Below are 27,739 nucleotides of genomic sequence, written 5' to 3' on the forward strand. Positions count from 1 at the left end.
TTACTATCAATGAGAACACCCCCAAAAACACAACACAATAAATAAAAAAGCACCTCATATATTTCAAATCAATTGAAATTGTTTTTAAAGTTATTAGTGTTTTAGAAAAAAAAAATTAAATTTTTTTTTAAAAATATGTTTTAACAGGGTTAAAAATAAACTTATCTTAATGGACAGGGTTTTTAATATAAAAATTAGTGATAAAATGTAATTTTTCTATGTTTTATAACTATTATGCTGGTAAAAGTAGGCTATACTGCAGAAACTTTAGGGGAGTATAAGAAGTGCAGGGGTGCAATTAAAAAAGATATCAGGAAAACAAAGAGCATGAAAGGGGAAACCCAAAGATGTTTTATAAATACAGTAAGAGCAAGAGGATAACTAGAGAAAAAGTGGGGCCTATTAGAGACCATAAAGGAAATGTGTGTGTGGAGGCGGAAGACATGGTTAGGATTCTTAATGAATACTTTGCATCCATTTTCACAAAAGAGAGGGGCGATACAGACTTTGCAATGAGGGAGGAGGAGTGTGAAATATTAGATAAGATAAATATAGAGAGAGAGGAAGTATTAAGAGGCTTAGCAGCTTTGAAAGGGGATAAATCCCCAGGCCCGGATGAAATGTATCCCAGGCTGTTAAGAGAAGCACAAGAGGAAATAGCAGAGGCTCTGACCATCATTTTCCCATCCTCTCTGGTGCCAGAGGACTGCAGGACTGCTAATGTTGTACCTTTGTTTAAAAAGGGAGAAACCGAGTAATTACTTGCCTTTATAAGTCGAGGCATGGAATACAAGAGCAAGGACGTAATGTTTGAACTGTATAAAACACTGGTTAGGCCACAGCTGGAGTACTGTGTGCAGTTTTGGTCACCGCATTACAGGAAAGATGTGATTGCACTGGAAAAGGTACAGAGGAGATTTACAAGAATGTTGCCTTGACTGGAGAATATTGGCTATGAGGAAAGATTGGAGATGCTGGGTCTGTTTTCTTTGCAACAGAGGAGGAGACCTGATTGAGGTGTATCAATTTATGTGGGGCATGGATAGAGTGGATAGGAAGGACCCGTTTCCCTTGGCAGAGGGGTCAAAAACCAGGGGGCATAGATTTAAAGTAATTGAAGTAAAATTTCTTCACCCAGAGGGTGGTGGGGGTCTGGAACTCACTGCCTGAAAGGGTGATTGAGGCAGAAAGCCTCACCACATTTAAAAGATACTTGGATGTGCACTTGAAGTGCCGTAACCTACAGGGCTACGGACCAAGAGCTGGAAAGTGTGATTAGGCTGGATAGCTTTTGGTCGGCCGGGTCAGACACGATGGGCCCAAATGGCCTCCTTCCATACTGCAAATTTCTATGATTCTATGATATGCCTGCTTTTACCACGAGTAAGAGTTTGAAGGACATTCGCTGAGCAGAAGTTGGGCAAATAGCTGAAATCTCTGCATGCGAATGTCCTTCTCCCGGAGATGTGTGCGCTTTGTCAAAAGACATTTTGACAGATCGAGTGCCGAGAACCAGAACTTGCAAGGTCTCTTCAGGTGCACTCAGAGAGGCCGCAATTTACGGCCCATAAAGTAATGATAATTGGGGACTTCAACCAGCCTAATATAAACTGGGATAGCTATAGTGTAAAGGGCAAAGAGGAGGATGAATTTCTGAAACGTTTTCAGGAGAACTTTCTTGATCGGTACGTTTCCGGTCCAACGAGGATGGAGGCATTATTGGATCTGGTTCTGGGGTGGGTCAAGTGGAGCAAGTGTCAGTAGGGGAACATTTAGGGAACACTGATCATAGTATCACAAGGTTTAGATAAGCTATGGAAAAGGACAGGGAGCAATCCAGAATAAAAATAATTAGAGGAAGGCCAATTTCAGTGGGTTGAGAACTGATCTGGCCCGGGTAAATTGGAATCAAAGATCGACAGGCAAAACTGTAATTGAACAATGGGCTGCCTTTAAAGAGCAGATGGTTCAGGTACAGTCGAGGTACATTCTCACGAGGGGGAAAGGTAGGGCAACCAAAGGCAGAGCTCCCTGGATGGTGAAAGAGATAGAAAGTAAGATGAAGCAGACAAAGCGGGTTGAGAATACAAGTGAGAATCAAGCAGAATATAAAATACAGAGTGGAAGTGGAAAAGAAAATAAGAGGGGCAAAGATAGATTATGAGAATAGATTGTCAGCTAACATAAAAAGGAATTCCAAAGTCTTCGGTAGGCATATAAATAGTAAAATGGTAGTAAGAAGAGGGTGGGGCCGGTTAGGGACCAAAAAGGAGACCAACGCATGGAGGCAGAGGGCTTGGCTGAGGTACTAAATGAGTACTTTGCATCTATCTTTAACTAGGAAGATGATGATGCCAAAGTCATAGTGAAAGAGGAGGCAGTGAAGATACTAGATGGGATAAAAATTGATAAAGAGGAGGTACTAGAAAAACTAGCTGTACTTAAAGTTGATAAGTCACCAGGACTAGATGGGATGCATCCTAGGAAACTTAGGGAAGTTAAGGTGGAAATCATGGAGGTACTGGCCATAATCTTCCAATCCTCCTTAGATACAAGAGTGGTGCCAGAGGACTGGAGAATTGCCAATGTTACACACTTGTTCAAAAAAGGGTGTAAGGATAAACCCAGCAACTGTAGGCCAGTCAGTTTAACCTCAGTAGTGGGGAAGTTTTTAGAATCAAGGAAAACATTAACAGTCACTTGGACGAGTATGGAGTAATTAAAGGAAAGCCAGCATGGATTTGTTAAAGGCAAATCGTGTTTAATTAACTTGATGGCGTTTTTTGATGAGGGAAATGTGGTTGATGTGGTGTACATGGACTTCCAAAAAGCGCTTGGATAAAGTGCCACATAATAGGCTTGCCAGCAAAGTTGAAGCCCATAGAATAAAAGGGACAATGGCAGCATGGATACGAAATTGGCTAAGTGACAGGAAACACAGAATGGTGGAATGGTGGTGAACGATTTTATTTGGACTGGAGGAAGGTACACAGTGGTGTTCCTCAAGGATCAGTACTCGGACCACAGCTTTTCTTGGACTTGGGTGTTCTGGCACAATTTCAAAATTTGTAGATACAAAACTTGGAAGTATAGTGAACAGCGAGGAGGAAAGTGATAGATTTCAAGAAGACAGACAGGTTGGTGAAATAGACGTACACGTGGCAGATGAAATTTAATGCAGAAAAGTGCAAAGTGATACATTTTGGTAGGAAGAACGAGGAGAGGCAATATAAACTAAAGGGTCCAATTCTAAAGGGGTGCATGAACAGAGAAACCTGGGGGTATGTGTGCACAAATCATTGAAGATGACAGGGCAATTTAGAAAGCGGTTAAAAAAAAGCATGCAGGTTCCTCGGCTTCATAAATAGAGGCAGAGAGTACAATAGCACAGAAGTTATGATGAACCTTTAGAAAACACTGCTTCGGCCTCAACTGGAGTATTGTGTCCAATTCAGGGAACCGTAGCTTAGGAAGGAATGTGAAAGCTTTAAGAGAGGGTACAGAAGAGATTTACAAAAGTGGTTCCAGGAATGAGGGACTTCAGTTACGTGGATAGACTAGAGAAGCAGATGGAGTATACTGTGGGAAAATGTGAGATTATCCACTTTGGCAGAAATAATAGAAAAGCAAATTATAATTTAAATGGAGAAAAATTGCAAAGTGCTCCAGTACAGAGAGACCTGGGGGTCCTTGTGTGTGAAACACAAAAAGTTAGTATGCAGGTACAGCAAGTAATCAGGAAGGCAAATGGAATGTTGGCCTTTATTGCAAGGGGGAATAGAAGTATAAAAGCAGAGAAGTCCTGCTCCAACTGTACAGGGTACCGGTGAGGTTACACCTAGAGTAATGCGTACAGTTTTGGTCCCCATATTTCAGGAAGGATATACTTGCGTTGGAGGCTGTTCAGAGAAGGTTCACTAGGTTCATTCTGGAGATGAACATAAGAACATAAGAACATAGAACATAAGAATTAGGAACAGAAGTAGGCCATCTAGCCCCTCGAGCCTGCTCCGCGACTCAACAAGATCATGGTTGATCTGGCTGTGGACTCAGCTCCACTTACCCGCCCGCTCCCCATAACCCTTAATTCCCTTATTGGTTAAAAATCTATCTATCTGTGATTTGAATACATTCAATGAGCTAGCCTCAACTGCTTCTCTGGGCAGAGAATTCCACAGATTCACAACCCTCTGGGAGAAGAAATTCCTTCTCAACTCGGTTTGAAATTGTCTCTCCCGTATTTTGAGGCTGTGCCCCCTAGTTCTAGTCTCCCCGACCAGTGGAAACAACCTCTCTGCCTCTATCTTGGCTATCCCTTTCATTATTTTAAATGTTTCTATAAGATTACCCCTCATCCTTCTGAACTCCAACGAGTAAAGACCCAGTCTACTCAATCTATCATCATAAGGTAACCCCCTCATCTCCGGAATCAGCCTAGTAAATCGTCTCTGTACCCCCTCCAAAGCTAGTATATCCTTTCTTAAGTAAGGTGACCAAAACTGCACGCAGTACTCCAGGTGCGGCCTCACCAATACCCTGTACAGTTGCAGCAGGACCTCCCTGCTTTTGTATTCCATCCCTCTCGCAATGAAGGCCAACATTCCATTCGCCTTCCTGATTACCTGCTGGACCTGCAAACTAACTTTTTGGGATTCATGCACAATGACCCCCAGGTCCCTCTGCACCGCAGCATGTTGTAATTTCTCCCCATTCAAATAATATTCCCTTTTACTGTTTTTTTTTCCCCCAAGGTGGATGACCTCACATTTTCCGACATTGTATTCCATCTGCCAAACCTTAGCCCATTCGCTTAACCTATCCAAATCTCCAAATCTCTTTGCAGCCTCTCTGTGTCCTCTACACAACCCGCTTTCCCACTAATCTTTGTCTCATCTGCAAATTTTGTTACACTACACTCTGTCCCCTTTTCCAGGTCATCTATGTATATTGTAAACAGTTGTGGTCCCAACACCGATCCCTGTGGCACACCACTAACCACCGATTTCCAACCCGAAAAGGACCCATTTATCCCGACTCTCTGCTTTCTGTTAGCCAGCCAATTCTCTATCCATGCTAATACATTTCCTCTGACTCCGCGTACCTTTATCTTCTGCAGTAACCTTTTGTGTGGCACCTTATCGAATGCCTTTTGGAAATCTAAATACACTACATCCATCGGTACACCTCTATCCACCATGCTCGTTATATCCTCAAAGAATTCCAGTAAATTATTTAAACATGATTTCCCCTTCATGAATCCATGTTGCGTCTGCTTGATTGCACTATTCCTATCTAGATGTCCCGCTATTTCTTCCTTAATGATAGCTTCAAGCATTTTCCTCACTACAGATGTTAAACTAACCGGCCTATAGTTACCTGCCTTTTGTCTGCCCCCTTTTTTTAAACAGAGGCGTTACATTAGCTGCTTTCCAATCTGATGGTACCTCCCCAGGGGGTTGACTTATGAAGATAGGTTGAATAGATTGGGCCTATACTCACTGGAGTTCAAAAGAATGAGAGGTGATCTTATTGAAATTTATAAGATAATGAGGGGGCTCGACAAGGTGGATGCATAGAGGATATTTCCACTCATAGGGGAAACTAAAACTAGGGGACATGGTCTTAGAATAAGGGGCTGCCCACTTAAAACTGAGATGAGGAGAAATTTCTTCCAAGAGGGTTGTAAATCTATGGAATTCTCTGCCCCAGAAAACTGTGGAGGCTGGGTCAATATATTTAAGGCAGGGATAGACAAATTTTTGAGCGATAAGGGAGTAAAGGGTTATGGGGAACGGGCAGGGAAGTGGAGCTGAGTCCATGATCAGATCAGCCATGATCTTATTGAATGGCAGAGCAGGCTCGAGAGGTCAAATGGCCTACTCCTGATCCTATTTCTTATGTTCTTATGTAAGCTGGGGCTGTTCTCTTTGGTGCAGGAAAGGTTGAGAGGAGATTTGACAGAGGTGTTCAAAATCATGAGGGGTCTGGACAGAGTAGATGGAGAGAAATTGCTCCCATTGGCAGAAGGGTCAAGAATTAGAGGACACAGATTTAAGGTGATTGGCAAAAGAACCAAAGGCAACATAAAGAAAAACTTCTTTAGGCTGCGAGTGCTTAAGATCTGGGATGCACTGCCTGAAAGGATGGTGGAAGCAGACTCTGTGGGCCGAAAAGTCCGTATTACCCGAATTCCTTGCAAAACTTTCTGCGCAGTCTGAGAGACCAGCACATGCTGGGTTAAAAGTTCAAATAGCTTTTCTGCTGAGCACGGGTTGTAAATTGTTTAGGAGGATTTTGGGGAAAGGATGTCTTCAGGGGAAAGATAATAGTCGGATGTGTAAGAGTCCATCAGCCATACCTGAACGTGTCAACTTGGTAACTCTGTTTAGGGAGGGGAAGGTTTTATTGTGGCAATAAAGCAATTAGAATAGTTGAGTGCCCGGTTGTTTAGTTTACGTTTTTATTCTGTTGGCATTTGTGTGCACCTTTGATGTACCATGATTTATTGATAGTATGCATGGAAAGTAGTGATCAAAGAGGAAAATTAATATAACAAATGTAAGGGAACACTGTTTAGTAGCTCACACTGGAATCGGGGAGTGTGTGTCTCAGCAGCTCTCATACTGGTTTTATGTAGTATGAAAAGACTTGTGCACTCATACTGGTTGTGGACAGTATGAGATTTCAATAAAGACTGTGTAATCTGACATTTAAAGCAACAAAATTAAAAAGAACAAGAAAGCAGTCCAACACACTCAATCATGACTTTCAAAAGAGAATTGGATAAGTACCCGAAGGAAGAAAAGTTGCAGGGCTACAGGGAAAGGGCGGGGGAGTGGGACTAGCTGAAGTGCTCTTGCAGAGAACCGGCACGGGCTCAACGGGCTGAATGGCCTCCTGCTGTGCTATAACCATTCTATGATTCTAAATAAAAAACTGCACGAGAAAAGTGATCCATTCGTGGCTAACTAAAGAAGTTAAGGAGAGTATTAGACTAAAAGAAGAGGCTTATAATGTGTAGAATAGTAGTAAGCCTGAGTATCGGGAGAGCTTTAGAAAACAGCAAAGGTTGACTAAAAAAAATTTTAAAGGGAGAAAATACAATATGACAGTAAACTAGCAAGAAATATAAAAACAGATTTTAAGAGCTTCTGCAAGTATGTAAAAAGGAAGAGAGCAGCAAAAGTAAGCGTTGATCCCTTAGAGACTGGCAGGAGAAATTATAATGCGCAATAAGGAAAAGGCAGAAACTCTAAATAAACAGTAGAAGATACAAAAAGGATACCATATATAGTGGGAAACAAAGGGGCTACTAAGAATGAGGAACTCAAAGTAAATAAGGTCAGTAGATAACAAGTACTTAAGAAACTAATGGGACTAAAAGTTGACAAATCCTCATGACCTGACGGCCTACATCCTAGGGTTCTAAAAGAGGTGGCTGCAGAGATAGTGGATGCATTGGTTGTGATCTTCCAAAATTCCCTAGATTCTGGAACGGTCCCAATGGATTGGAAGGTCTTAAATATAACACCGCTATTCAAGGAGAGAGAAAGAAAACAGGGGACTACAGGCCAGTTAGCCTGACAGCAATATCGGGAAAATGCTGGATACATTAATAAGAAAGTGGTAACTGGGCACTTAGAAAATCTTAATATGATTAGGCAGAGCCAACATGTTTTTTTGAAAGGGAAATGGTGTTTGACAAATCTATTAGAGTTTTTTTTAAGGATGTAACTAGCAAGTAGATAAAGGGGAACCAGTGGATGTAGTATATTTGTATTTCCAAAAGGCATTCGATAAGGTACCACATAAAAGGTTGCTATGTAAGATATGGGGTTGGGGTAATATATTAGCATGGATAGAGGATTGATAAACAGACAGAAAACAGAGTAGGGGTAAACAGGTCCTATTCCGGCTGGCAGGCTGTAACTAATGGAGCGCCGCAAGAATCAATGCTTGGGCCTCAGCTATTTACAATCCATATTAATTACTTAGATGAAGGGACTGAGTGCAATGTATCCAAGTCTGTTGACGAAACAAAGCTAGGTGGGAATGTAACTATGGGAGGACACAGAGAGCCTCCAAAGGAATATAGACAGGTTAAGTGAGCGGGAAATAAGGTGGCAGCCGGAGTATAATGTGGGATTATTCACTTTGGTCGGAAGAATAGAAAAACTGAATATTTTTTTAAATGGTGAGAAACTATTAAATGTTGGTGTTCTCAGAGATTTATGTATTCACATACAGGAAACACAAAATGTTAGCATGCAGGTACAGCAAGCAATTAGGAAGGCAAAGGCATGTTGGCCTTTATTGCAAGGGCTTAGGGTACAAGAGTAATGAAGTCTTACTACAATTGTACAGGGCTTTGGTGAGACCAGATCTGGAGTACTGTGCACACTTTTGGTCTCCTTATCTGAGGAAGTACATACTTGCTTTAGAGACATGCAACAGAGGTTCAGTAAACTGATTCCTGGGATAAAAGGGTTATCCTATGAGGAGAGATTGAGTAGATTGGGCCTATACTCTCTGGAGTTTCGAAGAATGAGAGGTAATCTCATTGAAACATACAAGATTCTGAGGGAGATTGACAGGACAGATGCTGAGAGGTTGTTTCTCCTGGCTGGAGAGTCCAGAAGTAGGGGACATAGTCTCAGGATAAGGGGTCGGCCATTTAAGACTGAGATGGAGGAGTTTCTTCACAGAGGGTTGACAATCTTCAGAATTCTCTGCCCAAAGGGCTGTGGATGTCGAGTTGTTGAATATATTCAAGGCTGAATCAGATAGATTTTTGAACTCTAGGGAATCACGGAATATGGGAATCGGGCGGGACAGTGGACTTGTCGAAGATCAGCCGTGATCTTATTGAAAGGCGGAGCAGGCTCGAGGGGATGTATGACCTTTTCCTGCCCTTAGTTCTTATGTTATGTTCATTCAAGGTGGATAAGTGTAAAATAATTGCTATGCGAGCAAAGAAGCAAAAGAGAAAGTATGCATTAAATGGAACAGTGTATTACATGCTGATTACAAGAAAAATGTAAGGCTTATAGGTGATAAATTTATGAAACCGTCAACCCAATGTCGAGTGGCAGCCACCCGGAAAATCAGGTGCTGAGTTACATTAGCAGAGGGATAGCATTCAAATCACAAGAGACTGTATTGCTGCTGTATAAGACATTGGTCAGAATAGATTTGAAATATTGTATGTAATTCTGAAATCATTGGAAGAATATTACTGTGCTTGTAAGGGCATAGAAACTAGCAATAAAAATTATTCTGGGAATGAGAAATTTGAAGTTAGAAGAAAAGGTTAAGAAGATTGGCTCATTTTCTTTTGAAAATAGGATAGCTCAAGGGGATTGACAAAACTGATTAAAGCCAATTAGAAGGATTCAAGTGCCAGAGGACAAATGTAAAAACTCAGAAGTTGGGAGTAAGAAGGGAGGTCGAGTAGAACTTTTTGAAGCAAAGCATATTAAATCTGTGGAATAAGTTACCAGAGAAGACAACTGAACAAGTGCTAAAAACAATCAGATGACTTTCTGGAGAGAGAAGCATTGAGTGGAATGGGTGAGAAGTTGGCTAAGTGGTGCTGATCTTGCAATGAGTGCCAGACTTGTTTGCCTAATCGCTTTTTTTCTTCCAAAAATACTTATTCTTAACCCTGCATCTAGTATTTTTGCTTTTGGAATTATTTCACAATTTTCAAATCAATTTGTTTGGACTGATATTTCTTACTGCAGGCAAGTCTCTGAACAGTAATCTATAATCTCAGGTAATTCATCAACTCAATTAAAATTATTTTCCTTTGAGTGTGTTATAATATGTGAAAAAAAACATCCAATATGTGAAGACATTTTTGACATTTAAGCACCTTGGGGCATTTTACTACTTTAAAGGCGCTATATAAATGCAAGTTGTTAACAGAACTGGAAAAGCAATTCACAAGTGTCTTCAGAACATTTCATCTCGGGAACAGAATGCTAATTTAAAAAATGGGGAACTTTATAAATTACATTTTCCAATTGAAGGTAAAAACAAAATACAGCAATGCAGAATTTTCACTGTAGAAGGCAACTTATGAAACCTAAGCAGCAGTTCTAACTAAAGAGCATCTAAAACGTTTTTAAGTTCAACAGAATCTTAGAGAGGGAGCTCTAGTTATAAAGTACAGGAGGTTGAATCAAAATGCTATTAAAAATGTACGAAACAAAGGTGCGTCGAAATATGGTTATAAACAATGCAATGAATGGCAAAAAATTAAAATGCATCATCTGACCTTTCAGTGAGCCGAGCTGAATTTGGTACAGATATTCTTGTTTTGTTTGTCAGACCCTCGCCGTAGGTCATGTCTTCAGCTTCAGACAGATGATACTTAAACCTATGAACAGATAGATAGATTTTTAACCAATAAGGAAATTAAGGGTTATGGGGAGCGGGCGGGTAAGTGGAGCTGAATCCATGGCCAGATCAGCCATGACCTTGTTGAATGGCGGAGCAGGCTCGAGGGGCTAGATGGCCGACTCCTGTTCCTAATTCTTATGTTCTTATGTAAAACAGATTGAAAATTTCTTAACATTGATGTCATAACCTTTATATATACAGATTGAACCTCTCTTATCCGGGACTCCCTTATCCAGCACCACCCCTCGTCCGGCACCATTCCTGGCCACCGGGTGGCGCATGCGCAGAACTCCGACCCCCCCCCCCCCCCCCCCGCCCAGGTTTCCTATTCGCTTTTTAGGCACAACGGTTATACCTTTCCTTTATGATTTAATTAAATCATTCACCTAAACAGAAAATCAATACACTTACTAGAAAGAAAGTGATCAACAGTAGCAGAAACCCCCTCAACACCTCGGGGCCCGCTCGATCAGTCAACACCTCGGGGCCCGCCGACCTTCCTCCCCCCTCCCCTCGGGCCGGTAACCTCCCCTCATCCGGCAAAATCCCTCATACACCACAGGCCAGGTCCCGAGGGTGCTGGATAAGGGAGGTTCAACCTGTATTTGTATTCTCTAACCCAGAGTGTGAATGGAAACTAGAAAAAATTTTTTTTTTTTTTTGTCAAGCTGTACCACATTCCAAGTCCCTGACTCAAAATACTAATTGTGCAAATGTAATTACAAAAATTCAAACCAATGTTGTTCGGAGGTAAACGGGAATAAATTAACCTGATGTACATATGAAGAGGAAATATGAGGAACTTCAAACACTGTGATGGTTTATTTACTTTCAAATATTGTTTTTTTTCAAGTTTTTTTAGAAACATAGGAACATAGAAAATAGATGGAGTAGGCCATTCGGCCCTCCGAGCCTGCACCACCATTCAATAAGATCATGGCTGATCATTCACCTCAGTACCCCTTTCCTGCTTTCTCTCCATACCCCTTGATCCCTTTAGCCGTAAGGGCCATATCGAACTCCCTCTTGAATATATCCAATGAACTGGCATCAACAATTCTCTGCGGCAGGGAATTCCACAGGTTAACAACTCTGAGTGAAGAAGTTTCTCCTCATCACAGTCCTAAATGGTTTACCCCTTATCCTTAGACTATGTCCTCTGGTTCTGGACTTCCCCAACATCGGGAACATTCTTCCTACATCTAATCTGTCCAGTCCCGTCAGAATTTTATATGTTTCTATGAGATCCCCTCTCATCCTTCTAAATTCCAGTGAATACAGGCCCAGTCGATCCAGTCTCTCCTCATAGGTCAGTCCTGCCATCGCGGGAATCAGTCTGGTGAACCTTCGCTGCATTCCCTCAATAGCAAGAACGTCCTTCCTCAGATTAGGAGACCAAAACTGAACACAATATTCCAGGTGAGGCCTCAACTAAGGCCCTGTACAACTGCAGTAAGACCTCTCTGCTCCTATACTCAAATCCTCTAGCTATGAAGGCCAACATACCATTTGCCTTCTTCACCGCCTGCTGTACTTGCATGCCAACGTTCAATGACTGATGTACCATGACACTCAGATCTCGTTGCACCTCCCTTTTTCCTAATCTGCCGCCGTTCAGATAATATTCTGCATTTCTGTTTTTGCCACCAACGTGAATAACCTCACATTTATCCACATTATACTGCATCTGCCAAGCATTTGCCCACTCACCTAACCTGTCCAAGTCACCCTGCAGCCTTTTAGCGTCCTCCTCACAGCTCACACCACCACCCAGCTTAGTGTCATCTGCAAACTTGGAGATATTACACTCAATTCCTTCATCTAAATCATTAATGTATATTGTAAATAGCTGGGGTCCCAGCACTGAGCCCTGCGGCACCCCACTAGTCACTGCCTGACATTCTGAAAAGGACCCGTTTATCCCGACTCTCTGCCAACTAGTTCTCTATCCACGTCAGCACATTACCCCCAACACCATGTGCTTTAAGTTTGTACACCAATCTCTTGTGTGGCACCTTGTCAAAAGCCTTTTGAAAGTCCAAATGCACCACATCCACTGGTTCTCCCTTGTCCATTCTACCAGTTACATCCTCAAAAAATTCTAGAAGATTTGTCAAGCAGGATTTCCCTTTCATAAATCCATGCTGACTTGGACCGATCCCGTCACTGGTTTCCAAATGCGCTGCTATTTCATCTTTAATAATTGATTCCAACATTTTCCCCACTACTGATGTCAGGCTAAATGGTCTATAATTACCCGTTTTCTCTCTCCCTCCTTTCTTAAAACGTGGTGTTACATTAGCTACTCTCCAGTCTATAGGAACTGATCCAGAGTCGATAGACTGTTGGAAAATGATCACCAATGCATCCACTATTTCTAGGGCTACTTCCTTAAGTACTCTGGGATGCAGACTATCAGGTCCCGAGAATTTATTGGCCTTCTATCCCATCAATTTCCAGAACACAATTTCCCGCCGAATAATGATTTCCTTCAGTTCCTCCTTCTCACTAGACCCTCGATCCCCTAGTATTTCCGGAAAGTTATTTGTGTCTTCCTTCGTGAAGACAGAACCAAAGTATTTGTTTAACTGTCTGCCATTTCTTTGTTCCCCATTATAAATTCACCTGAATCTGGCTGCAAGGGACCGACATTTGTCTTCACTAATCTTTTTCTCTTCACATATCTATAGAAGCTTTTGCAGTCAGTATACTCGCCTCATCTTTACAGTTGTGGCTTGACATCCATTTAATTGTATGGAACAAAACACGTAAGATTGTAATTTTAGAAGCTACAATCACTATTTGCATTCCATTTCTACATTATTTTGTCCTCTTCCTTTTTGCTGGATCAGAAGAGTGTTCTGGGTAACTTCACCATGTTGCCATTCTTCATGTATGAGCTGCTACAATGAATGACAGCAGACTATTTAGTTGTGGGAGATGCTACAGCTTGGCTCAATTCTTTTTTTCTAACGTCCACATAGCTAAACACACACATATGCATAGACTACCCTAAAGACTCAGCAAGAAAATGCGCTGCATACTAATAATGTGGAAAACTTTTCATTTTTATAGAATTAATTAAACCACAGGATTTTTGTGTATGACTGAATTTTGATTTATTAACTTAATTAGTTCCTTGCAAGATGGCAGAAATTGGGAAAATAGGTCACAAATGAGACCCTTTATTTGAATTTGTAAAATAAAAATAGGATCTTGTATTTTGTACATTACATTTGCAACCCAATATAAAATATGTAATTAACCTGATCTGAATATTTAACTACAGCCATACTTTACCCATTCATTATGCTATTAATATGCACAATTCTTACAGCAAAATGTTTTGGTTACCACCCAACTGGCTTTGAAGTTTGCTTTGTCTGTCAATTACTGATAATTATTTTATAATGTTGTTAAAATCCCTACTGAATTGCAGCTGTTCTAAATGTGTTAACATTCAGAATGCCATGCAGGTGTGAAATTTTAACAAAAAATAAGACCAGTTAAAACTGAAATACCGTACAAGTTGCTGCCACATGGGATCCATTTTGTTCAAACCTATTAAAATTGTACCAGGTACGGAGTTCAAAACCATTGCAATCAATAGGCAACACAGTCAGTTTTAATTAAAACTGTGTTGCCAATCGAATAAAGGTTAGTTTCAAAGGGCAAATTACCTCCATTAGGAAAGTTCAAGGTTCAATGAAGTTCTCACCTGCTGTAATCCAACCTTGAATCGTGTAACTGCTGTTGCTTGAGAAGGAGCAGGGACTCCTGCTGAGCAAGCATTCTCTGCAGTCTTTCTTTCTCCAGCTCCAGCTCCATTTTCTGACACAGCAGCTGTTGCTTTTGATCTACAGGGATTTTCTTTTCGTGCAAAACTTCTCCCGTCATTATTCCCATTTGATTATTCATTGCTGGATCATGAAACATTCCAGAGAAGGCATTATGTTCAATTAACGGTCTGAAATGCCTGTTATGTACATTAGTGAAATGATTTTCATCATCAGGCTCTCCTTTCCTCACCCACCCATAGTAAGAAGGTTGGCAGTCATCAGTATCAAAAGTATCATGAAACGTACCAGCCTGCACAGCACCTACATCTACTCGATCATTCACATTGTAACATCTTCCTGCAACTGGCTCTCCTTGAATTGTATTACCAGTTTTTGTTTCGCAACCATTTTGGGATGGAAAACTGTCCGCATGCTGAACTTGATTGAGAAGATTGTGGTTTGGAAAATACTGGCCCAGGTCACACTGAAGATGAGGTGCTAGGGATGCACCAACAAGCACATGTTTAGATTTACCAACAGCATTTGATGTACAAGTAGGCAAAATTCCTAGGTAGGAGCCATCTAGGCCTGAAGAAGTCAGCTGAGGAGGGTTCTTCTTGCTAGACACCTAAAAGCAAAACATTTATAAAGGTTACAGAAATACTTCGACATTCATTCGTGATATCTTTTATTGGAGTGGCATTTTCTTATGCAAATTACTCCCAATGTATTTAAATGAGTATTGTTGCATTTTGGTGGTTAAGGAGACAATCTAATAAATGGGATAAAAATAGAAAATGTTGGAAATACTCAGCAGGTCAGGCAGCATCTGAGGAGAGAGAAACAGAGTCAACGTGTCAGGTCGATGGCCTTTCACCAGAACGGCAATCAAAAGACATTAATTGCGAAGCCTAAAACTCATGTTAACAGAACATTTATTTTTAAAATAGTTTGCTTGCTCATAGTACTCCTGATTTCCAAATATTAAAATTATTTCACATTTATTCTTTAGCCTGCTGAAAATTCACTTGGATACACAGTAGAAATCCATTGGCTAAGAGTTAAAACTAACAATGTGGCAACTTTGCTCTGCCCTTTTCATTTTTATAAAATTAATTGAACCACAAGTTTAATTTGTCTATGCATACATTAAGATGTTTTGTTATTCCTTTCCTACACTATTCCCAGCCACATCATCATCATCACAGAGCATAGTTGAAGATCTGCTCCAAACTTCCTGTAAATGGCACTCTTAACAGAGGTATGGATTCAGTCTCACACTTATCTATTTAGCATCTCTTCTTGACAGCTCAATTGAAAACTGGAACTCACCAAGTGGTGAACCATGGTGAAAAACTTATGTCCGACCACTTGATGGCACAGTGTATTAATACACCAAGCATGACTGTTATACCCTCTAACAGGGTTAACCAGCAGTAAATTTGTCACTTCATTTGCATAAAGTGGTCTCCGAAGCTACAAATCATGTCACTAGTCAGCATGATGTCTGATCAATTTGTTGAAGTGGCGCAGCAGGCCTTAACAAGAACAATATAATGGAAATTCCAAGCATCATATCAAAGTGTCAAGTATTGAGATTTGTTGCAGGTTAATTTCTTACAGGATATAAATAACAGAAAACATATTTTTTTGTTTCTTCATTTGTAGGTTAATAAATTAAAATTATTTTATTTTAGTGTGTGGCTGAAATTATATTATTTAATGAACCAATAGCTATTTTTGTTTCACTGGTAAACATACACAAGGCTGATGTTTACCGACTGTGCCATTCTTAACCCTTCCCAATGGCAATGTTGCTCCAAGTCCTCATTTCTTAACATTCATTAAATATAAATAATCTTACAAACTTATTTACTCTTGAACTCCATATCAAACTTTGTAATAACACTCTTACCCCACAAACTACTAAATAATATTAAAGTGGATATCCCCAGGTAATGTTTTTATGAGCTGGGCAAACAGCGACAATTACTGCTGCAGAAATAAATTTGTTTGGTGCCATAAGATGTACAACTATTAGATCCTTTTTTTTTACATATATCACACATGTCGCTTAGGAAATGTGCAGTTGTATTTCCAAGTTCTACTTTGATCCCTCAAAAATGATTAAAAAAATATATTTTAAATAACTGAAATGAAATGATACAAGCAACAGTGCAGCATAAAGAAAGATATTTTATTAGATCATGGCATTGGAGACAATGGTGCAAAAATTCAGGCCCGCCAGAAACCAGGCGCACTTACCGTTTTTTTTTTAAAGTGTTTTCACTGCCGGGTAGGATGAGGGCGACTCATGATCAATATTAGGCTTTGTCCTTTTTGTTTGAAGTGGCCAGGAAGTCGGTCATAATGAAGGTGAAAGTGCAGAGGTAAGTGCTGTTGAGGGGTGGAAGTGGAGGCGGGACGAATGCTCCGCCGCTGTCAATCAGCAGCGGAGCGGTGATGACGTAATTGCGTGTCTGCGTCACCGCACTCTCCCCTTAACTTAAAGGGGAGAGAAGCAGCGATTATTTAGGACCGGCCACTGGGCCACCAGGGAAGGTTTCGGCCGGCCCAGTGGCCTGGCACCCAAGAGAGAGTGCCAAGCTGCCTGTTGGTGGCCCGGCCGACACGGAAGTCGGCTGGCAAAAAAAATTAAATGGCGACGCCGACAGTGGGCCCTTTCCTTTAACGGCTGCCGTGCAGCCAGGGCTCACGGAGAGAAAACAAGGAGCACCAACAGAGAAAGCTGTCGGGGGCACTGCTCGGCGGGCATTAAGATTTTTCAGCCTGAATTTCAACGGAAGTGGGGGATCCCGGCGGTGTGCACTGACGGCCGCTCGGCAGAAGTGGGGACCGCAAGAAACCCCTTCCAGCTGAATTTGGCTGGTGGCAGCCATTCGACCAGAAATCGGCGGCCATTGAATTCCGTTGCCTGGCCGCCGCATTCTGGCGGTAACAGGCCTTGTCGGGACCCTGAATTTTGGCCCCAATATCTCAGCAATGACTATGGCATATCCATTATGTATTAGTTACAGAGAGGATCTAATGAACCCAGCAAGATACAATGGCTTTCACCCCACCAAAAAAAATCAAGAGTACTCTTTTATTAATCTAAAACTCAGCACCAATGTAAATCCTCTTTTTACTATTACAAATCAGAGCAGTCATTACCAGGTTGTAAGACATGTTCAGCCAGTGTCGACAATCTCACAGGCCTCCAAGCAAGAAACTAACAAATAGCATCAATGCAACAGTTAAAGATACTGCTGATTGTATACACATTTAAGATGAAAATGGAGGGGGGAGGGGGAACATGACAGTATAAAAATACAGAATTTTCATATCAACCTAAATATATATTTTTTAAGTCATCTTTTGTGTTGTTACAAGTTAGTTCCTAGAAAGCTACTAACTTATGAACATAGAAAAAAGAACAGGAAATAACCACTTAGTCCTGTCCAGCATAGCATAAGTCCCACCCAACCCCGCCTCCCCTAAGCGGTCATGCGATCTTCTGAAAAAAACAATTTGGGAGAAGATTGAGAGAAATTTGTCTCCAATTCCACCAAAGGCAATCAAGCAAGCTGCAAGAGGTTATTGGTGACACCTTACATCATTTGCTGATGATCAAGAGTAGGTTGATAAAGTGGTATTTGACCAGGTTGGATTTGTCGTGCTGTTTGTGAGCAGCACATACCTAGGTACCACTATTCTTCCTCAGCTGTGCAGGTATCTCGACAGTGCCACGCACTCACACAATCCGGCAGGAGCAGGCTCCAGCGCACAGGCACTCTTTTTAATCACTTCTCAGGACCCAGTTCTTCAGGCCTGCAGAAGCAGGCTTCAGTGCACAGGTGCCAATTCCGGCACTCGCGCTCTGGACAGCAAAAGCGGCTCCGGCGTCCCACACAAAGATGGCTCCAGACCCTGGAGGTGAAGGGGTAACCTCTGGGTACTAGGGGTGAATTAGAATATATTCATTTTAAAGTTAAAAATAAATACAAGATCCCAATCTCTAGACTTTCTTTTTATGTTTCACGTTTCAATTCATGTGGTGTAATGCAGACAAAGGTAAGCTGTGGATGTGTAACCCAAGGTCCTGAACTGGAAATGTTGATGTAAATGAGTGTCTGACTAAAGCTGAACAATACCAAAGTGGAAGGGGGATGGAAGCACATTTTAATCTTAAATTAGACCGCAGTTCTACAAGCACCTTTGCTTCAACGGAAAGTGGTTTTGGGTGCACTTCAATGAAAAAGTGGTGGTATAACCCAAGAGATAATTGAGGGTACGAAAGACGTGAGTCTTGTATGGGTTTGTTTGCATTGAGAGCATGTTAACTCCAGCTTTTAGTTTCTCACCACCTCCCAACAAGTGTTGGAAACAAAGTTATTGCTAATGTCTGGTGTAATAATAAGAAAACGTACCAGAACAAGTAATTTGCTTCATCAAGTGTTTTCCTTCCAACAACAATATCCAGTCTATTTGTTTTTAGGATGAGACGTTAAATCTGCTCCTGTGGTTCAGATAGATTAATATGGGATAGCCAGCATGGATTTGACAAAACATGTCTGACTAACCGGATTGAGTTATTTGATGAAGTAACAGAGTGAGTTGATGAAGGTAGGGTAGATGATGTTTATATAGACTTTCAAAAGGCATTTGATGAAGTATCCCATAACAGACTTATTCGGAAAATAGAAACACATGGTACTAAAGGGTCGGTGGTAACTTGGTGCTAAGGGACAGGAGGCAGAGAGTAGTGGTGAACGGATGTTTGTCTGACTGGAGAGACGTATACAGTAGGATCCCCCAGGGGTCAGGCCATTGCTTTACTTGTTATATATAAATGACCTGGACTTCGGTATAGGAAGCTTGCAGATGATACAAAACTTGGCAATGTAGTAAATAGTGATTTGAGATAGTGGGACGGCAATATAGCATTATTGTATATATACTTTTAAATGGTTATTGTAGTAAAAGTTGTTTTTGTAAAATTTGCCCACAGAAAAAGGTTACTCTCAAAGGAGTTTGTGGCCTGCTCAGTACAAACAAAAAAATTAGAGGGAATACTGCCAAGTACTTTTCTACATGGTCAGGTAGATGCCAGTGTTGTAGCTGTACTGGAAGCTTGGCTATGGATACAGCTAGTTCTGGAGCACAGTCTTCAAGCACTAGAGCCAGGATGTTGTTGGAACCCGTAGCATTTGTCGTGTCCAGTGCACTCAGCAAATTCTTCATGTCATGTGGAATTAATTGAAATGGTTATGATGATGGGGACCTCAGGAGGAGGCCGAGAAGTTTCATCCAATCGACACTTTTGGTTGAAGGTAGTTGCAAATATTTCAGCCTCGTCTTTTGCATTCGTGCTGGCCTCCGCCATCGTTGAGGATGGGATGATCATGGCGCCTCCAGTTAGTCTAATCCTTTCATTGCTTGATTAGCTTACTCCCTTTGACTACAGTGAGTCAGAAGACCACTATGAAACTGCACCAAACATACAGCACTGATGTACATAAGAAATAGGAGCAGGAGTAGGCCATTCGGCCCTTCAAGCTTACTCTGCCATTCAATAAGATCATGGCTGAACTTCTACCTCAACTCCACTTAGTCACTCAATCCCCATATCCCTCGATTCCCTTCGTATCCAAAAATCTAGCGATCTCTGTCTTTAATATACTCAATGACCAAACAACTCTCTTGGCAAGACAATTCCAAAGATTAACAACCCTTTGAGTGAAGAAATTTCCCCTCATCTCAGTCCTAAATGGCCAACCTCTTATTCTAAGAATATAACCCCTAGTTCTAGATTCCCCAGCCAGGGGAAACATCTATGTGGCCTCCCTTGAGCCACACTGAAGAAGAGAGACACAAGTGTGAGAATTATAAATGTATTACTGTAAAACTCTATTACTTTAGAACTGAAGGGGAAAAAAAATAAAAGGACTGTTGTTACAATTTGGGGTTTTTATGCTAGCTATTCTCTCAGGTTCCAGGTCACTGGTCACACTAAAAAGCAGAACTCACAAACCTCAGCATCTTTTTCTGCCAAATATGCAGTCAAATAATAGCATAATGCAGGAATTGTAATAGAGAACCCATACCAGTTACATAAATAAGACATGTGCCACCATGTGGATTCTCCTCATTTAACAGAAGAGTCTGAAATTGCACTTTACTGAGACAAGGCACCACCTCAGACCATTAGAAAAAATACACCCCACACCCCAACTCACGATCTCCCCCCTCACCATCACCGTCACCTCCCCCCACACCCCCAGATCTCCTGCTCCAATGCCCTGTTCCCACCACTTCAGACTCTATAATCTTTGCCATCCCCCCCAACTTCCACAATATCTGCCCTGGTCCTGACCTCCATAGTATCCTTCCCCCAACCTCCACAATAACCCCCCCCTGACTCAGCCCAACAGAATCAGACATCACAAAAGTATTTTCTTCCTACTCATAAACATTCAATCATTGGGGTTTACAGACCAAGAAGGTCTTACTTAAGCCTCCCCACAGCACACGGTGGGTGCACAAGAAAAAGAGGAAGTGGAACAGAAGAGCCAGTATATAATTAAGTACCAAATATACATTATTCTTCTAATTGATTTACCATTCAAAATTATCCTTCAGTGTTAAGTTTTGTTTTATCTGTAGCAGTACAACCTGAGTTTCCACCACATTTTCTTAAGAATTTTGTTGAACATTTTATGGATCTCTCCTTATCACAATTCACAATTTGTTCGGTAATATACTCCCAAGGTCACAACTGTTCTCTCACCACTGAAATATTAGATGAAAGACGTTGGCCCTACATCCCTATCTGCACTACAGGATAGTTGCATTGTGGTTACCAGTCAGCTCGAAAGCCGACATCTCCATCTCCTTCATGTTTCTTGGTCCATGTTGCAGGTTTGCACAGGAAAATGTGTATTGGTATTGCTCTCTCCTTCCCTCCCACCGCTCCCCGGCTCTGGCCTTCCAGCGGGGGCCTTCCAGCACGGCAGCCAGCCAACCTCTCAAATCAGGCTGGCTGTTGACTGGGAAAAGGAGAACATTTTTTAAAATGAGATCCTGCTGTAAATTTGGCAAACCTCTGTGATACCCACATTTCCCGTCTGCTACGAGCCACCCCCAACCACTCACCCCCCTGTACATATCGGGCCTGTAAGCATGTTTCACTTTCTCTAGCTAAACCAGTTCAAACTTTTAAAACATAGCTTTTTGCTGTGGCTGAAAAACAGAAATCAGCCTGACTGGTGGGGGGAGTGATAGAGGGAGAGTGAGAGGAGTGAGAGGGAGAGAGGAGACAGAGGGCGAGGGCGGGACCTCACCAAAAAGAAGGGGGCTCAGCCCACTGACCTGTCAATTAAAAGTTACTACACTGAGGTGAGGATGTTTCCTTCGATAGGTGAGCAGGATGCTCCCTGCTGTGTGAATGGAACAAAACAACACCTGGTCCTACCAGTGTCACAAGGAGCCATCTTCTCAAATTGGCCCAAGATGTTTGAGATTATACAGAATGATCCTCCCTCTGCATAACTAACAAAACAGTCAAATTACCACTGTGAGCTTTCAAGTTGTTGGCTTATTGTTGAGAAAAAATGCTTAACCTTGCATTACAGAAATAAAAATTAAAATAACATCCAGCTTATGAAATACAGGCAAAATTCAATTTGCCATAACTGCTAATTCAACTGATGCTTTAATTCTCAGTTCCACGCACGTAGTGGGAATGAAACGCTGATGGACATAGCATGCAGCAACTCATCCTCCCCCAATATGCGCAGCTATGAGATAAGGGACAGGAATGTGTTGGTACATGTTGCAACTTCAGCACCTCTGCCTGGCAGTAGAAGCGATATAACTAAAAATTCTCCAGTTAAGCTTTGAACCACATTTAAACCAGTAAGCGTCTATAGTTGAAGATGGAGGAGCAGATTTATTTCTGCACAGTTGTCTTTAAAACAATTTTAGCATCCAAAATTTTCCAGCTGATCCTGCATCTCATTTCATTTTATTTATGCTGCATATATGCATACAAAGCAGCTCACTCAGTGAGACCTGCTGCTCCCGGATGGCCCGACCTGGTGCACAAATAAATCTAAGCTTCAAAGTTTCTACTCACTATCTTATTCTGTATTGATCCAACTACGAATCAACTAAGTAGTGAGGGAGCATATCCACATTCATCAGTTTAACATTTGCTTTATTATGCAGTGTGATTCAATCATTTCTAAAATCATAAAAACTGAAGACTGTCAAAAAAAGCAAACAATAAAAAGGTTTATACTGATGAGCACAATGAAGTTAGTAGTATTGGTGTTTGACCAAAACAAAATCACACTTAGTTTGCTTTGCCAAATGCAAAATAATAAGTATTACTGTTGGCAATAAGTATTACTGTTATCCAAACAAAGTAATGCATATTCTGTAGTCGTAAGCAGCAACACATGCAATGCCATTACATGTCCTGGGTCTTAAGGAATTAAATCACTAAGATAGGTTTGCATAAACTTGCGTGTATTACCTTAGTCCCCAATTTTTTGTGAGGTGTCCCATTCGGATTGGAGGCCAGGCATGGGAAGCGGGTGAGGGAAAGAAAATGACAGTGCTGGGGTAGTGTGGTAGCGTGAAGACAGTAACAGAAATGATGGGAACTTACCTTAACATTCCTAGTGAGATCATTACATTTTTCCCACACTGCAGTCAGACCCTGGGAACAATGCTTGTGGTATCTACTCACTCTGCAACCTTTCTCCGTTGCTGCAGAGAAATTTGTCTGGGAACCCTTCACCCATCGGAAGCGAAAAGGACCTATTTTCTGCTACTGACGTTCTCTATGAGCACCTCCACTACTGCATCATAGAATCTGGGAACCTTGGTTGAATTCATAGTGCCTGCTGCTCCAGAAAACAGCTATCCACTATTGAGAAGGGCCCCTCCCCTTAAAAGGGGCTGCTGGTTGCCTTTAAGTAGTGGCCAGCCCGCTGGATTTCCCAACCTTCCAATCGGTGAGCTACTAATAGGAAACACAATTAGCACTGCCAGCTCGTCGACTGCATCTCAATTAGACCTGACCATGAAAATGGCACGGACTCCCTGGCAACTGCATCAGGCAGGCAGAGTGGACCAGCGCCCGCCCGACTTACACCGCACAAGAAAATCGACTCCATTGTCTGCCACACTCCAAATCAATTCAGGCAAACAAAATCATGCATTCGGCACAAAATGGATCTAGGCAAGGCTCTTGCTGTTATGCTCACATCTGAAGGAGTTGAACAATTTTCACCGTAGGGTCTTCTGGTTTTTAAAACTTATTTTGCACATTATGTCTGGATCTAAAATGATGAGGGAATCAAAGTTGTTCAATTATTTAGAATTCAGCACTAATTGGTGTCTTACAATTGGAAGCTACTGAAAAACACTAAGCAGCTTGCTGTGAAACATGCATACATAATTTATAAATGGCTCATTCATTCATCCGGCTATATGTCCACTGCAGCATGTTATTTCATAACTAATAACCTGCCGTAACACCTGTACGTGTCACAGAATGTGTGAATAAGTAATCTGCCTCAATGATCTTCAGACAGCAAGATGTTTTATTACGGGTGTTAATTGCACTAGAGAGAACATATCAATTGAATCTCTGATGTGACTACCTGGCATGCAGACTGCACAGATGGCACCAGTACTTCGGCAGCAATTCAAACTGTACAACTGCCCCTTTTTAGTTCACTACCCTTGTACCTGGTCATTACTCCAATATTTATTTGTTGTTTTAACTTTAATAACCTGATACTTCCAGATGCAAGTGTGTGTTGTTTACTTGTTCATTCTAATATTTATTAGATCAAACTGTTTGTTTCCCCCTCCCTCCCCATAGAAGGTTGGAATGGTGGATGCAATTATAAAGAAGAGTTGAACAAAGTCTTTGGGAGTCACACAAATGGCGTTTAATCTGGGTTTACTATTAGCGAGGGAACCACAAAGCAATAAAGGTTAAATCCAAGGTTGTGGCAGATATATGGACACATAAAGTACTTACTCCTGTATCTGTCCCAGAACAGTAGCTTTTCAAAAGATATCTGACCCACTTATTTTCTATATTATACATGTATCTCCAGTGTTGAGCAGCAGCTCTAAAGAGCCCTATAGTCGTAATTTTATACCAACACATTCAATGTGGACACAATTCAATGATGTAAGGAAGAGCATCTCTTTGGGTCTAGTGTGTCTTGGTTTATTAAAATGTACTTATTTTTGAACATTAAAATGCTGGAGGTACATAGCAAGTCGGTCAGCACCTTAGAAAAGAAAAGAAATAGGTTAATGTTTCAGATGCAGAACTGGAAAAAGGCAGGTAAGCCTCTTTGATGAGCTAACCAACACAGTGCAAAACAGCCCCTTTTACTTTGGAACCGTCTTACTTAACTTTTGACCTGAGATAGCATTTGTACTTCACCCAGCACTTTTTCACCTCTTTCAAACACTCCTAAAGAAAATCTGTTGACAGCTATTAAAGCCATTAATACAAAATCTGAAATAAAAACAGAAAAGACTGGAAATACTCAGCAGGTCAGGTAGCATCTGCGGAGAGAGAAACAGAGTTAACGTTTCAGGTTGATGACCTTCCATCAGAAATGGAAAATGTTACAGATGTAACAGGTTTTACGCAAGTACAGCAAGGAAAGGGGGGGCTGTGAGAAAAGAACAAAAGAGAAGGTCGGTGATAGGGTGGAAAGCAGGAACGATTGAATTACAAAAGAGATGATGGTGTAAGATAAAGGGGGGTGGTAATGAGACAAATTAACAAAAGATGGGTCTAGAAGAGGTGCAATAGGGAAACCAGAATCAGTTGCTGTCTGAAAAAATGGGGGCGGGGTTATGATCTAAAATTGTTCAACTCAGTGTTAAGTTCGGAAGGCTATAAAGTGCCTAATCGAAAGATGAGGTGCTGTTCCTCGAGCTTACATTGAGCTTCATTAGGAGGCCGAGGACAGAGAGGTCAGATTGAGAGTGGAGAAGAGATTTAAATGTCAGGCGACCGGAAGCACAGGGTCACGCTGCGCTTGGTCTCACCAATGTAGAGGAGCCCGCATTGTGAGCAGCGAATACAGTATACTAATTAAAAGAAGTACAAGTAGACTGTTGTTTCACCCGGAAGGAGTGCTTGGAGCTCAGGACAGTGGGAAGGTGAGCTGCCACACTGGCCCTTTTACCTCCTTGCTTCTGAGTATTTCCAACATTTTCTGTTTTCATTAAAGCCATTATCTGCTTCTTTGTGCTAGTAGTTAGCATATTTGACTAAGAACACAAGAACATAAAAAAAAACCCTCAACTCCACTTTCCCGCTTCTAACCTTTTGAAGGTAGAGTGCCCAAAATTACGCATACTATTCCAAATATGCTTCAGTAACATCTAAAAATTAGATTGACCATGTTTAATAGTCTCACATTGACTGAATAATTTCAATGAGTGGTTCATATGCACAGCCATATTCTTTTCTTTCCCTTTTTGCAATAGGATACCCATCCATTTTTGTACATATAATTTTCCTTCAATGATATTGCAGTAACTGACATTTATCCAGATTAAATTCCGTCATTCCTTAGCTCCTCCAGATAATTTGAACGCTTTGAATGCTACCAATCACCTTTTTCTATTCATCGATATACCCACTTAGCTAGTTAGTGTAATGCCATTAGTACATTTATTACCAGAATACCAGATCTCTGCATCATTTACGAATAATGTAAACTGTTGTGAATCCAGAATAAAACCTGTAAAACTCCACTGTCACTAGTTTTGGCCTCTTCCCCCATTTGAACTGTGCCTATCGGCAGTTGTTTTACTTTTGTTGCTTAGCCAATTTTCAATCAAGGTAGCTGATTTACTGTTAATTCTATGCACCTTTTATCTTTAAAAGCTGCATTTTCTGAAATGCCTTCTGAAAATCCAGTTTACTTGGATTTTCATTATCTCAAAGATTTTAAGTAGACTCAAGTCGTGATACAGGGGTGGTGCCAGAGGACTGGAGAATTGCAAATGTTACACCCTTTTTTGAGCAAGGGTGTAAGGATAAACCCAGCAACTACAGGCCAGTCAATTCAACCGCGGTAGTGGGGAAGCTTTTGGAAATGATAATCAGGGACAAATTTAACAGTCACTTGGACAAGTGTGAATTAATTAAGGAAAGCCAGCACGTATTTGTTAAAGGCAAATCGTGTGTAACTAACTTGATCGAGTTTTTTGATGAGGTGAGAGAGGGTTGATGAGGTAAGGGGGGGTTGATGAGGAGAATGCGGTTGACGTGGTGTATATGGACTTTCAAAAGGTGTTTGGTAAAATGCCACATGATATGCTGGCCGGCAAAGTTGAAGCCCATGGAATAAAAGGGACAATGGCAGCATGGATACGAAATTGGCTAAGTGACAGGCAATATAAACTAAAGGGTACAATCCTAAAGGGGGTGCATGAACAAAGAGAACTGGGGGTACAGGTGCACAAATCATTGAAGGTGGCAGGGCAGGATGAGAAAGTGGTTAAAAAAGCATATGGGATACTGGGGCTTCATAAATAGAGGCATAGAGTACAAAAACAAGGAGGTTTGATGAACCTTTATAAAACACTGGTTCGGCCTCAACTGGAGTATTGTATCCAATTCTGAGCACCACACTTTAGAAAGGATGTGAAGGCATTAGAGAGGGTGCAGAAAAGATTTATGAGAATAATTCCAGGGATGAGGGACTTCAGTTATGTGGATAGACTAGAGAAACTGGGGTTGTTCTCCTTAAGAGCAGACACGGTTGAGAAGAGATTTGATAAAGGTATTGTAGGGGTCTAGACAGAGTAGATAGAAACTGCTCCCACTGGCAGAAGGGTCGAGAACCAGAGGACACAGATTCAAGGTGACTGGCAAAAGAACCAAAGGCGACATGAGGGAAAACTTTTTTTATGCAGCGAGTGATTAAGATCTGGACTGCTATGCCTGAAAAGTTGGTGGAGTCCGACTCAATCGTGGCTTTCAAAAAGGAATTGGATAAGTACCTAAATGAAAAAAATTTGCAGGGCTATGGGGAAAGGGCGAGGGAGTGGGACTAACTGAAGTGCTCTCGCAGAGAGTCAGCATGGGATCGACAGGTCAAATGGCCTCCTGTGCTGTAACCATTCTATGATCTACTGCTTCAAAGACAACACAGACAATCCCTATAGGCCTTTATGTTTTCTAGATGAATATTGATGGTGTTCAGTAAAATGTTATTGAACAATTCCATGCTACTGATGTTAAAGTAGCTGGTTGTAATTTCCTGATTTACATCTTGCTCTTTTTGAATAATGGGATTATATTGGTTGTGCTGCAGTCCTCATGTACACTTCCAGTATTTATAGCCTGCTTTTCTCTTTTTTTTTCCTCCTTCTTTCTACTCTTCTCCTGTTTTTCTTTTCAATCCGCCCAGTGGATTAAGTGACTTGTGTTCTTTTTTGAACATCTCTCCTGAAGGATGGCATCTCTAGCAATGCAGCAGTCCATCAGTACTGAT

At 41.3% G+C, this 27,739-nt stretch overlaps 1 protein-coding gene across 3 annotated transcripts in view; it reads right to left on the reverse strand.

Annotated features, from left to right (window-relative positions):
• kiaa1328 (KIAA1328 ortholog) overlaps nt 1-27,739 on the reverse strand; it is a 358,800-nt gene that overhangs the window by 157,754 nt on the left and 173,307 nt on the right. For all 3 annotated transcript variants that reach the window (XM_070868047.1, XM_070868053.1, XM_070868042.1), the window contains 2 exons: nt 14,123-14,811; nt 10,280-10,381 (listed from right to left, as the gene is read on the reverse strand). In XM_070868047.1, the coding sequence (XP_070724148.1) occupies nt 10,280-10,381; nt 14,123-14,811 (791 nt within the window). The remainder of the gene's footprint in view (nt 1-10,279; nt 10,382-14,122; nt 14,812-27,739) is intronic.

This window comes from Pristiophorus japonicus, chromosome 2, assembly GCF_044704955.1.
Source record: "Pristiophorus japonicus isolate sPriJap1 chromosome 2, sPriJap1.hap1, whole genome shotgun sequence".
NCBI lineage: Eukaryota > Metazoa > Chordata > Chondrichthyes > Pristiophoridae > Pristiophorus > Pristiophorus japonicus.